Source organism: Diabrotica virgifera, chromosome 2 (assembly GCF_917563875.1).
Source record: "Diabrotica virgifera virgifera chromosome 2, PGI_DIABVI_V3a".
Lineage (NCBI taxonomy): Eukaryota > Metazoa > Arthropoda > Insecta > Coleoptera > Chrysomelidae > Diabrotica > Diabrotica virgifera.
In genome coordinates, this window is record NC_065444.1 from 220,234,833 (window position 1) to 220,249,412 (window position 14,580).

Here is a 14,580-nt window from a genome sequence, read left to right on the forward strand (position 1 = left end):
CAATACATTAAACAAAATAGCTATGCCGTTTCATTTTCAACTTCAAATATCACGAAAACTAATGACTTTAACGTTACGAATGAAGAGTATATTACTATGCATAGAAAGTATTGGAAAATCGAAATATTCTGCTAAAATAGCAATTTCGCCAGTGGCGTAGAATTTGGGAAGGATCAACCATTCACTTTCCCCTGTCGTACGCCTCTGGTAGTAGCCAGAAAAGTTTATTTATCATAATTTAGTAGGATGTACAGTACCTATATTTTCTGCCAAGTATGACAAGGATATGTCAAATAGTTTTAAAGCCCTGGGTAAAAATAGTTATTAAATTTTTAAATGAAACACCCTGTAACTCAGTAACGAGCCACATTTTATTTAAATGATTTGGGTTAAATCTTAATATTTTGAGGTCTAGAATCTACATCTCAAAGATTGGACATTCTTAATTAATCACCCTGTATAGACGGGTCTAAAACTGTAGAAGGGACGGGTGCAGGAATTTTCAGCAGTGATGGAAATTTAAATATTTCTATGCCACTAGGAGAATATACCTGTGTATTTCAGGCAAAATTTTTTGCAAACTTATACTGTGCAAGAGAAATTAACAAGAGCGATTTCGAACTGAAGGGGGTCTAGACTAAGGCAAGGATCTATGCTAGTGTGGAAATGCCAAGAAAAACATCACGCAGTAGATATGGTAAAAATCACTACTACAAATACTTATTATTAGTAAACTAAAAAAGAATGGAATTAATCCAATTTGAACTATTCTAAATTTTAAATACTGAGAGAGAGATCGTTGAGCCGCCGCTATACTTCGTAAAGAAAAGCTATATATCATCTTTTGAGCCATAGTCCTCCATGCTTTAATTAAAGCGGCCATATCTTCAGTGTTGAAGAGGTTATATGTCTTCTGATATCCGACCTCCTACAATCTCCATATTTCCGGACATGTTCGCAAATCTTCGTCTACTCTGCTTCTCTAACTTCAGGGTTTTGCGTGCGTTTTCTTCTTCCACCTGGTTCCTATTCTATAATTTAATTGATGCCTCTGGTAGAGGGCATTCTTTGTACATGGCCAAACCATATTAACTGTTTTGTCGTGTATTTCATAGGTTATTGTGTCTTATATCCATCTCTTAAAAACACCTGAGAAAAAATGGTCGAATTATCCCAGGTTTACTGAGCCTGTTTTTTTGTTTCCGATGTTATTAGTCCGTCCATTTTTCTGTTTTGTATGATCTCATGTTAACATCTTCACCGAATTCTTTTCAAACATGTTCAATTGAAGAACATGTAGTTACTTATTGGTTGATTTTATTCTGATCTACAATATATTGTCGTCTTCAAAGTATCTGTATGCTCTTAAATCCAATGAAGTAGAACATTGATTTTTTAATAATTTTAAAGTTATATTTACACTTAATATGTATTTACAAACATTTTATCTAACATAATAGATTACATACCTTGGTGCTATTAGAACTAACGTAAATAATTACAAAAAGAATTCGAATTCTTAGTCTGATGTAATAGGTACTCTTATTAATTTCTATTTTTTATATATTTCAGAGTATGTTTATCGGGATGAAGATTTTTTGAAAATTCAACTAGCCCTCGACATGTCATTCTTGGAGGAAAATTTGAGAAGTAGCAATATAGAGGACACTTACTCCATACAAATACAAGAGTTTCCATACCCTCCCCATAAAGTAGACTCTGCTATAACAACATTGTTTTTGGAATTTTTGCCGCTGATCACATTGTTTAGTTTTATATTTTTATGTCCAGCGGTACTTAAGAGAGTTGTTGAAGAGAAACATTCAGGAACAAAGGTGAGACATTTGTAGAAACTAGTTCAATGTTAGCATTCTTTACTCCTTTTTTAAATTTTCATATTTTTAATAAAATGTTGCAAGATACAAACAACAGAAGTTGATTAATATAGTTATATAGAGAAAAAGATGACAACGTTGAGAAAAGAAAATATGGGTTCAGAAGACATTCCAGAAATAATAATTTGAAGAAGACTCAAAGTCATTAAATCAAATGCAAAACAATAAAGGAGCTAATCGTGACCAAATTGTTATTGAGGCAGTTAAAGCAGAAGGAAAGACAGTATTAAAACCATTGGCACAATTATATAACATACCTTTTAAAAGAAGTTACACCGTCTCAGTGAAATAAAGCTGTTATAATAGTCAGGCACAAAACTATAAAGCTCTTAGCTTGTTATCTGACATTTATTTTTAAGTTGTTTATGAAGCTTACTAATAGGTTGACCAGGGATCAGAATTAATGCCAGAAGTAACACCATACGAAGTTAAAAAGACACTTTCAGAAATGAAAAATAATAAATCCCCTGGCGATGACGGAGTAGTGATCCAGGCAATCAAACAAGGTGGAAATAAAATTATTCAGGTTTTGGCCAAACTTTTCACCGAATACATTTACCAAGGAAAAACCCCTTCCCAATGGAACAATGCAGTCATTGTTTTATTGCACAAGAAAGGTGACATAACAGATCTAAAAAATTACCGTCCTATCAGTCTGCTATCAGATAATGTTATCAGATATTATAATGTTTCTTACAAACAATTCCACATAATAAACGGTATTTACTTAATATAAAATTGGGACATGGAATGCAAAGGAAGATCGTCTTTGACCCCAAATTCAGAAAATATTTTGTTTTCGTAAAACATAGGGAATTTTTTTTTTACAAAATATGAGGGTATCTAGAATGATATTAAAGTTAAAAAAAATAATGAGTTTAAAATTGAAAATATTTCTGAATTTGTTCAATAAAAAATACATTGGGGTCAAAATTTGCCCCCCTTTGTCATCCGAAGGCTAAAGAGTTACGAGAATTAAAATTTTAATTTACATCTAATAAAAACTATTGATATTGTATAAAACACTTTTTACATAATGTTACAGTACATTTTCCACAGTACGTTAGTGGTTTGACTATAAAATTTTCTCATGCAGTGTCCTTTCCCTTCACATAAATAAACTTTTCACAAAAATTATCAAAAAAGACTGGAGGCTAAGTTAGACTTCTATCAGCCTAGAGAACAAGCTGGGTTTATATCCGGATGTAGCACTAACGACCACTTACTGGTAATAAAAAACTTGATAGAGAAGTCGGCGGGATACAACAAACCATTGGCACTGATATTCGTGGAGTACGAGAAAGCGTTAGATACCATAAACCAGCAGAAAATGTTAAAAGCATTGACAGAATGCCGAATAGACCATCGCTACACTAACATGATAAAACATATCTACCACAATGCAACTGCTAGCGTGAGACTCTCTGATCAACAAATTAATAAATTCTGTATGCAGCGAGTACGGCAATCTCAAAGCTGTTCACAACCCTTTTAGAACACACTTTTAATGAAGGCAGATCTGAACGAATATGGTATCAATATAAATGGAGAGAAGCTCAGTCATTTGAGATTCGCAGATGACATCGTCCTTATAGTCGATCGTATGGATGATGCAATAATAATGTTGAACAAGTTATATCAGGCTTCCTTAGAGGTCGGACTAAAGATTAATATCAAAAGACGCAAATAATGACTAATCTGGTGCTAAATCGTAATATTGTCGTTGATGGAATGGATATTGAGCAGACTGTATCTTATAAGTACTTGGGACATGAAATTCGGTTGGGAAGAGATAACCAGACGTGCGAGCTCCCACGTCGCGTAGGATTAGCCTGGGCAGCGTTTGGTAAACTGAGCTATGTATTTAAATCGGACTTACCCATATGCCTGAAAAGGAAAATATTTGACCAGTGTGTATTGCCTGTACTCACTTATGGAGCGGAAACATTAACACTCACAAAAAAGGTAGTGAACAAGATTCGCATAACTCAGAGGGCTATGGAGCGCTAGATGTTGGGTGTCTCCCTGAGGGATCGAATCCCAAACGAAGAAATACGTCGTAGAACAAAAACAACGGAGGCCGTCGAAAGAATCGCGTCGCTCAAGTGGAATTGGGCAGGACACGTCGCCAGATTGTCAGACAACCGATGGACAAAAGGTATTGTCGAGTGGAGGCCACGAGAAGAAGCACTACGGAGCAGAGGACGACCACCAACCAGATGGGCTGACGATCTGAAGCGTATTGTCCGCATCTGGATGCAAGCCGCACAAAACAGAGAAAGATGGACAGAGCCGATGGAGACCTATGTCCAGCAGTGGACGAGTACGGGTTGATGATGATGAATAGGTTGACACCTAAACTAGACTTCTATCAATCTTGCGAGCAAGCAGGATTTAGAGCTGGATACCGAAAAAACGATCATTTGCAAGCCATCAACTCGTCAATTAAAAAAGAAAATACTATTGGATATAATAGACGCCTGATACTTGTCTTTGTCATCTTTCAAAAAGCATTTAATACCGTCAACCAAAGTGAAATGCTCCATGCTATAACACCATGTAGAATAGACTACCCATACATATCAGTCATCAGATACATCTATGAGCATGCTACAGCTTATGTAAAGGCACGTATCCATTGCGTTGGTGCTCCGTGTAACTGCTCCAATGGATACGGCATGTGCACCTCTACATATAAACCGACAACGATTGGAGCACCGAGGCGGATTGCGCACTACTGCACCGGAAGGGGAGCGCCAACGTATCCACTATGTGGAGCAGTTACACGGAGCACCAACGTAATGATTACGTGCCTTAAGACTTAATGGGGATACTGGGACCTTTCGTACTGAAAGAGGCGTTCGACAAAGAGACATGTCTCCTAAATCGTTTACAACTATGCTAGAATGCGCCGGAAAAACAATAGATTGGGAAGAGAAGTGCATTAATATAGATGGCAAATTGTTAAATAATAAATAAACTTTGCAGATGACATCGTTATCATTGCGGACAGTTTTGAACACACAGATAATACTCTGAAGATCTCAATACTGTCAAAATCATTTTTTTAAAAACAATTTAGTCTACAGCAAAAATATCTCAGTTAAAGATAGGGACATCGAGCCAGTTGACTCCTACAAGTATTTGGGCCATTTGATCAGAAGTCGAGAGAACCAAACAATCGAGCTGAAGAGAACAGTAAACCTAGCTTGGGCTGCATTTGGAAAGATGAAGGATTTTTAACTCAAATATTACAATATGTATAAAACGAAATATTTAATTCTGCCAGTGATGATTTATGGTGCAGAAACCCTAACACACACAAGAACAACAGTGAGTAAAGTTGCGGAGAGAGCAATGGAGATAATAATGTTAGGGGTAAATAATAATGAGTAGCAGACGTTACTGAAAGATTAACTGGGCAGATCATGCAGTTAATGATCGGTTCACGAGAAGAATTTTGGAATGGATACCCCAAATACAAGCAACAGAAACCGAGGTCCACCCCCGATAAGATGGACCGGTGACATAAAAAGAGTGACTACAAATTGGATTCAGATGGTACAAAATCTAACTGTGGGAAAGCATGCGAGATTCCTATGTTCAGCAGTGGATGTTGGGAGGCTTGGTGATAATGTTGATGAATTGCAGATGTCACGTGAAAAAGGATCTTTCCCAGATTTATAGTCCTTAGTCACCTACCAACAATACAGCATTACGTAATATATGTATTTGCTTATTATATAGATGCATATCACTCTAATGATATGCATCTATATACAATGGTGAGCGAGCTAATAACCGGCAAAATAGCACAAAAGATGGAAAACGTATTAAGTTGTGAGATAAAAAGAAATGAAACTAATCGAGTTGGAAAATTTAGCGACATTAACCCATAAATTTACATTATATTGATTGTTTCCCACCTTTAGACGTATCGCACGAGTTTGGCAACTACCGTTGTCACAGTGACAGTTTTAGTTGACATACTCCTCTGATCCGTGTAAAGATTGGAAACAGTCAATATAATGTAAATTTATTGGTTAATATCGCTAAATTTCCCAACTAGACTAGTTTTATTTCTTTTTATCTCTCAACGTAATACACGTTTTCCATCTTTTGTGCTATTTTGCCGGTTATTAGCGCGCTCATCACTGTATACTCTACGTATCATCCACAGTAGAATGAGAGATAAATGTGAAGAAGACCAGGATGAAACACAATTTGGCTTCAGAAATGGACTAGGAACCCGGGATGCACTCTTTGCACTAAATGTATTATTGCAGAAATGCCGAGATCAAAGGAAAGACTTCTTTGCTGTATTTATTGACTATGAGAAGGCCTTTGATCGAGTACATCACAAATTAATTAAAATATTAAAGGATAAAGGAGTTGATAGTCAAGGTGTACGAATCATAGAAAAATTATACTGGCGTCAAGCAGCGACAGCTTGCTTAAATGGAAAATCAACAGAAATATGCAAAATACAAAGAGGTGTCAGACAGGGTTGTATACTGTCCCCACTGTTATTCAATTTATATTCAGATATAATATTTAAGGAAGCGCTCCATATTTTGGAATGTGGTGTAAAAGTTAATGGAATTCTGATAAATACAATCAGATATACAGACGATACAATTATTTTAAGTGATGATATGAATGCATTGCAACACCTTTTAAATGCCATTGACACAGTAGGAAGAGAGTTTGGCCTCTTCCAAACCTGTTCAAAAACAAAATACATGGTATTATTTAGCCGTTTGGCCCATCAATATTCACGGTTATATGTTGATGGTCATATAATTCAAGGAGTACCCAGTTTTAAATATCTTGGTTGCCATATTACTGAACAACTAGATCCAGATAAAGCGATAAAATGTAGAATCGAGATAGCCCGCACGACATTTTTAAAAATGAGGTCATTCTTCTGTAATGATAACTTTCAACTTCAACTTCGAAAGCGCATGATTAATAAATGTTACATTTGGTCAGTCCTCTTGTATGGTGTCGAAGCATGGACATTAAAAATATCCACCAAAAATCGTTTGGAGGCCTTTGAAATGTGGTTGCACAGACGTACACTGAAAATACCATGGACGGCTATGCTGACAAATGTGGCAGTCCTTAAGAGAGCAAATGCTGCCCGCGAGCTGCTTGATAACATCAAATATATAAAGATGGTAAAATCGAAGGACGCAGAGGAATTGGTAGAAAGCAGGCCTCTTGGTTGAAGAATATCCGGGAGTGGACAGGGATAAAGAAAGCAGAACACCTATTTAGAATCGCTCGGGACAGAGACAGTTTCGCCATGTTAATCGCCAACGTCAAGGGGATTTAATAGGGCACGTTAAGAAGAATAGATGCATATGACAATTTAAGAGCTCGTTGGCAGAAATTACCTAGATTTAGACAAAAGTAGTTGTTAGCATTTTAGGCAATAGGAATAAAGTAAATTAATTATAGATACTAATAGATTTTTTATATTGCAGGAACTAATGAAAATGGTAGGAATGAAATCCTGGATGTTATGGTTTGGCTGGTTTATTTATGCCATGATACCGATGTTTTTCGCCGTTAGTGTGATATCTATTTTTATGAAAGTACCAATGTTTGGGTCTGACTCTCCACTTGTAGAATTTGCCAACGGCGGAATACTATTCGTGTTTCTAATATTGTATTGTATGGCTGCAGTAGCATTTTGTTTTGCCATCAGTTCGTTTTTCAGCCGACGTAAGTATACTATATCATTCTTACAATATGTAATAATTATCAAATTATTATACAGCAATTATGTAGGATATGTCAAGATTCGCACACAACTATCTGAAGGAATAAAAATTGAAAAAGGACTGAAGCAAGGGTGTAGATTGTCACCGTTGCTATTTGACATATACTTGGAAGTCGCTTTAAAAGAACGGAAAAGAAGTTGTGGACCAATGGGAAACATGATCGAAGATAACTGCCTGTTTAACATCCACTTTGCTGACGATCAAGCAGTAGTGGCACAAGATTCGTATGACATGGAATTTATGTTAACCCGTCTTTATTCAGCCTACAGAAAATGAGAATTAAATATAAGTATAGAAAAAAACAGAATATCTAGTTGTGAATTCTGAAGCCAACTTTGAAATACTAATAAAGAGAACACAGGTTGAAGAATTCAAATATCTGGGAGCTGTAATAAGCAGAGAATGTCTCGGAAACAAAGAAATCCAAAAGCGAGTTGAACAAAGTAGGAAGGTAATAGGTGGTGGGATAAAAATATATCCTGAACTACAAAATTAAGAATAGGGAAGTCATTTGTGGAATCGGTGCTAATGTATGGAAGTAAAGTCTGGACATTAACAGTGGAGTCCAGAAGAAGGATCAATGCTGTGGAAATGGACTACATACGTAGAAGTGATTGAATCTCCCGATTGGACAGAGTGCGTAACGAAGAAATAAGAAGGATGCAAGCACACGATACAGCGGTAGACAAGCTCGAGAGAACAAGCTTGAGAGAAGAAGTCAGTATCAACATCTTCACTTTTTACCGAAGTATTGAAAGTCTGGATTCTTCTCTTCTTTTTTGGACATCTTGTCTTCCTCATTTTTTTTTTGTTCTGGCTGATAATACTCTGGAAACCCATGAAATACTGACTTAAGGATGAATACACACTTAAGTTGTGCAACCTTATATTATAATTTAAAATTTATTGCTGTTTGATTCACTAATCTAATAATATTTGGTAACAATAAAGTTTGTTGAAGTTATACTTCTTTAGGCGCGATTGAGATTTAGGGTGAATTTATATTGATCTGCGTGCATGCGCACATCGACAGTTTGGTATTAGTTTTTATACGGGCTCTGATTGGGTGTTGAAATGATCTGTCAATAATTGTTCAATATGGAGGTTATCGGTAAACAAAAATGTTGTATAATATATTAGTTTTTATTGTTGTGAGGACAGAAATAAAATCAAATTTATAATTATAGTGACCTTTAAATAGTTTTGAAAAGCCACAGGTACGTAATTCTAAATGTTTCAGTTGTATTCCAATAAAAAATTATCTTCATACCTATTTGGAAAATGTAAAAAAATAATGTACTTACCTAGTACTTGCTATGCTATACCCCTAGTAGGCAATGCTTTAATTTACAATAATCTGATTACGAACAAACTTTCTACAAATTTTCATCTAATGTATCGTTTTCTTACTCTATATATTCTTGTATTTTACTTGTTGTTTTATTTGTAAAATGTCAAAAAGTTGTTCAGTTTGTGTATATTCCCACATTACGTATACGCGAAGATGGTGCAGTTTGAAATCGCTTCGACTCTCGTACGGCGGGATACACGGGAAGTAGGTTCAAGCCCAATGCAAGTTATATCATTTTTTTTTTATTTTTTTTTATAGATTTTATGATTGTAAGTATATTATTATATAATTTTTTCAGAAAATACGTATTTCATTAAAATTTTTGGCAACAATTATTGTTCAGAAATCATTTGTGGCATTTTTCAATGTGTTTGTGTGTTTTTTATTCTTTTATTTTTTTAATTTTTGGTATTGTTTTAATAAAAATTTTTGGAAAGTAGTAGAGAAACTGCTTAAAGTATATTGATTTCGTTGAAATCATATAATAGAAGTATAACTTCTTACGTGCGTACAAAGTACACACATTCTTTTTTTTTTGTAAGTATTTGCTATCTAGAGATAACTTACATTACTATTTTTTTAGAACACTAGTTAAGTGTTCTTATTAAGTTAAAATTATTAATTTAAAATAAAACAGTAAATATAAAATGTTTATTTTTATATTTACTGTGTTAAACATTGCACGAAATCGACATTTTTTTAAATCAATTATTTTTTTCACCACAATGCGTAGTCCTTTAACATAGTAAAATTTGTGAATACAGTACAAAATTATTAAATAAATAAACACGGCGAATAACAATATTAATAATAAAAAACAACATGCATAATTCAAACCAAACCCTTCTTTCAATGCGTAATAATTAATGTTGACGTCATGTAACTTTTAAGAATGTCGCGAATCAGTGCATGACATTTTACTTAAACCTGACAATAGGGAACTTGCATAAAATTTTAAATTCGAAAAAAATGGCATAAATCACAACAGAACATAATTTAGAACTTGTATCAAAGATAAAAAAGTTTTGTTTGTCTTTCGTTTGGCCCCTAAAGACGACTAAAAATTCAACTTATACCAGCCACCCCAAAACGCGTCGTGACATCACGGGGTTGTATGTTTACATTCTACACCAATTGTGTATATAATTTTAAATTAGACATTATAAACGTCAGTAAAAAATACAGTTATGTGACGTTAAGTGTTTTTGATCGTTTGATTTATTCATAGAAAATTTGTACTTTTACAAAATGGTTTTATTTTCAATAGTAAACCTTCTATCCTTTCCTTCAAAAACTGTATCAAACTCCAATCTCAACAAACTGGTATATATTATTACAACGACATACGATAAATGTCATTAGAATATAAATATTTTTCCTTTATTCCCCGACGACGAGCTGGCCAAATACCCAAGTAGGTGGAGGCCAATAAACTAAAGAAGAAGAATATACGTAAATATAACCATAAACAGAACCACATAGTTAAACTCTGTGACGTCACGGGTCGTTTGAACTATTTTAAGATAAAGAAGTCTTTAAATTTGTACTTCTAAGTTATTATGAGTTTTTGAAGCGTGAAATTTTGTAAATCTCATTTTTATACAAAACTGAACATTATTATGCAATAAAAAAATGTGCAAGTTCCCTATTGCCAGAATATTTATATTTAAGTATGTACGCTAATAAAAAGAGAAAGAAGAAGCAGATATTTATATTTATATAAAATAAATATTTATAGAGGCACATATTGGCCTAAATAATAATTTAAAATATGTTAATGAAAAAATAAATAAATATAAAATATAATTTTACTAAACTAACCTATGCTAAATTTACAATCAAGATGCAGTGGAAATAAACCAAGACACGTTAAACGCTACTAAGAGCACTCCCGAATCTTAATTTACAATGTATAAACTTTGGAAATCACGATTTGGGATTTACAATGTATATACATTGTAAATTATGATTCGGGAGTTCTCCTAGAAGCATTTAACGAGTCTTGGTTTGTTTATTTTTACTGCATCTTGATTGTATTTAGTATAGGGCCGGTACTTTCTGTCCCGATTAAACCCCGGTTGGATGAATTTTACCTGACAAAATTCATCTAAGAGCGAGGCCCCATTAGTGCGCTCCGCTGCGTTGCGTTGCGACGTCTCAACGGAACAACGCATCGGGACGAGGCCCCATCAATGCATTGCGTTGCGTCGCGTCGAAAAGTTGCGATGTTTCAACGGATCGACGGACAAGGGTGTTCTTCGATGGCAGTGTCATCGCAAGGCAGGTGTGGTATACAATGCGTTGTTCCGTTGCGACGTCGCAACGCAACGCACTAATGGGGCCTCGCCCCTGCGTTGTTCCGTTGCGACGTCGCAACGCAACGCAGCCCAACGGACTAATGGGGCCTTGCCCTAACCGGGGTTTAATCGGGACAGAAAATACCGGCCCCTAGAATGACAATACATAATTGTAATTTTACCCCTTGACATTGTGAAAGTACGCAACTACCCGTCAAAGAATACATAATTTTCTGAGTTCTATGTATAATAATCACGGATGTACGTCTTTCTCTGTCACTTGCAACTTAATGCGTTAGAGAGAATTTGATCAACTATGACGCACTGTGAGAAGGCTTTGGTATGAACTATAGATAATGCATGTTCTGCCATAAATGCAAATGGCGGACAAATAAGCAAAGGTTTTAAAAAATTTGTCACTTACGACTTCAATTAGTTTAATTTCCTTGGTTTTAGTATATACATATACATACTCCCATTATTTATGATATATTCTTCCTTTTTAAATTAAAAAGTACTAACCTGTAGGTTTATTTCAGCCATTAAAAATAGTAGTAGGCATTTTTATGTTGTATGTTTCTGATAATGATTTCATATAATGATTCTCAGCTCAGCGAATCGATTATAATTCAAATTGTTATTTTCAGCCACAATTGCATTAGTCGCAGGAATTCTCGTATGGATTTTATCATTTTTCATACCAAAATACGCATGTGGACTAGACGAAGCAAACAAATTGTCTTGGTTATCCAACGTTCTGTTAAACCTACTACCAAATATGTCCCTTCATTACGGATATTCCATCATTTCTGTATTTGAAGAAAGAGGTAAGATTTACGTGTTATATTTTATAATTTAAATTATTATTTAGTTAAAAATAGATTAGTATTCGCTCCGTGCGTGACCATGGTGGGGATACACGAAACGATGCCAGCGTCCGTAGCGGCGAAATGTGACAATTTTGGCGTTCTTTGTAATATCAGTGTCATTTTTTGTATAACAAATTTGATAAAAAATGCTGAATAAATGTTGCCTAAGTATTTAATTATGCTAATAATAGCCAAAAAAGTAAGCGTAATTTCTATAGATCTCCAATAGTGACAAATAAATTAGAGAACAGATTTAAACTAGGAGGAATAACCTCAAGACTGATTCATACCAAATAATGTTACTATAAAGATCACCAGATTCATCTTCTTTTTTGGTTGACTATTAGCCCGATCAGGGAACACTAAATTTTACGAAAATGTCCAAAAAATAAGGGAAGGATAAAAATTTGGAAATAGGTAGTTGAAATTGTCTATTATTATACACTAAGCGCCAAAATTAACGCACCACCTTAAAAATGGGACATTTTTGAAGTCTCGTATTTTCTAAACCTGTTGTCCGATTTTAGTGATTTTTTTAGTATGTTATAGCTTTATTCTTTAAGAATCTTATTGTAATAATATTGTTGCTAAACATCTAAGTGTCATTGTATACTGTGTGTAACAATGATAGTGTGTTTTTTCCTCAAAGTTCGGAACACCCTGTGGAATATTCTAGCGTCTATAAAATATTTAAATTAAAACTCAACTATAGCCTTAGGCTTTCTTAACATTTTACTTTTTGATTTATTCGCTTATGTTGCGTAATAGAAAAGTTAGGTACTGTAACAACTAGTAACGTAATTCATCAATACAGGGTGTTTCAAAATAAGTGCGACAAACTTTAAGGGGTAATTCTGCATGAAAAATAATGACCGTTTGATTTATAAACATATGTCCGCAAATGCTTCGTTTCCGAGATACGGGATGTTGAATTTTTTCTTATAAACTGGCGATTTATTTACTGCTCTAAAACCAGTTGAGATATGCAAATGAAATTTGGTAGGTTTTAAGAGGTAGTTATTACGAATTTTTTGGCTACAATTAAGAATTTTATATTCACCATTGGCGTGCATACGGGCCATATTACCCGGTCATAATCCCCGTATGCACGCCAGTGGTGAATATAAAATGTTTAATTGTAAGCCAAAAAATACGCGATCACCACCTCTTAACCCTCTAACCGGCAAGCGTTCTTTAAAGAACTCGTCTTTGGAAATCTGAAAAACCTATACCTGAATATTATTATCGTTTAAACCTGTGTCGTTCCGTCCGTCAACAGGTGTTTAACATTTGCTGAAAAGATTAATGCAATCCAAAATTTGGTTTGCACGCTGCTTTCAATATTGTTCAAAAAGGCAGTGTAGACGCATCGATAATTATTTGTCGAAACGACCACGTGTTGTATCAAATATAATTTGTATTCTGAATATCCAATCGACTTGGGAATTTTTTTAGTAAGTAACATAAATGTCTTTTATCAATAAAAATTACTAGTTGGATTACAGAAAAAAACAGTTGTAAATAATGTTTGATAAAGTGAAGCGTTCTTTGAAGAACGCTTGCCGGTTCAAGAAAAAAAAAATAGTGAACTTATTTTTGTTTTTTTATTTTAGAACGGGATTATTAGTTTGATTACAGAAAAAAACAGTTGAAAAAAATGTTTGACAAAGTGAAGCGTTCTTTGAAGAACGCTTGCCTATATAATAAAAAATATATTATTACTGAAACCAACTTTTTTACCTGTTTTATTGCTTTTTTTTAGTTTCTTTTACCAATAATTGCCTAGAGAAAAATTCCCAACTTTCTATCTCTATTATTTCAGTTTTGCCTGCTAGAGGGTTAAAACCTACCAAGTTTCATTTGCATATCGCAACTGGTTTTAGAGCAGTAAATAAATCGCCAGTTTGTAAGAAAAAATTCAACATCCCGTATCTCGGAAACGAAGCATTTGCGGACATATGTTTATAAATCAAACGGTCATTATTTTTCATGCAGAATCACCCCTTAAAGTTTGTCGCACTTATTTAGAAACACCCTGTATTGATGAATTACGTTACTAGTTGTTAAAGTACCTAACTTTTCTATTACGCAACATAAGCGAATGAATCAAAAAGCAAAAAGTTAAGAAAGCCTAAGGATAAAGTTTAGTTTTAATTTCAATATTTTATATACCCTAGAATATTCCACAGGGTGTTTGGAACTTTGAGGAAAAAACACACTATCATTTTTACACTAGGTATACAATGACACTTACATGTTTAGCAACAATATTTTACAACAATATTCTTGAAAAATAAAGCTATAAGATACTAAAAAAATCACTAAAATCGGACGACAGGTTTAGAAAATACGTGACTTCAAAAATGTCCCATTTTTAAG

General features: G+C 34.3%; 1 protein-coding gene across 2 annotated transcripts in view; it reads left to right on the plus strand.

Moving 5' to 3' along the window:
* Positions 1-14,580, plus strand: part of LOC114333923 (phospholipid-transporting ATPase ABCA3) — a 249,446-nt gene that overhangs the window by 99,945 nt on the left and 134,921 nt on the right. For both annotated transcript variants that reach the window (XM_050644213.1, XM_050644214.1), the window contains exons 4-6: positions 1,573-1,835; positions 7,385-7,625; positions 11,980-12,159. In XM_050644213.1, coding sequence (XP_050500170.1) covers positions 1,573-1,835; positions 7,385-7,625; positions 11,980-12,159 — 684 coding nt within the window. The remainder of the gene's footprint in view (positions 1-1,572; positions 1,836-7,384; positions 7,626-11,979; positions 12,160-14,580) is intronic.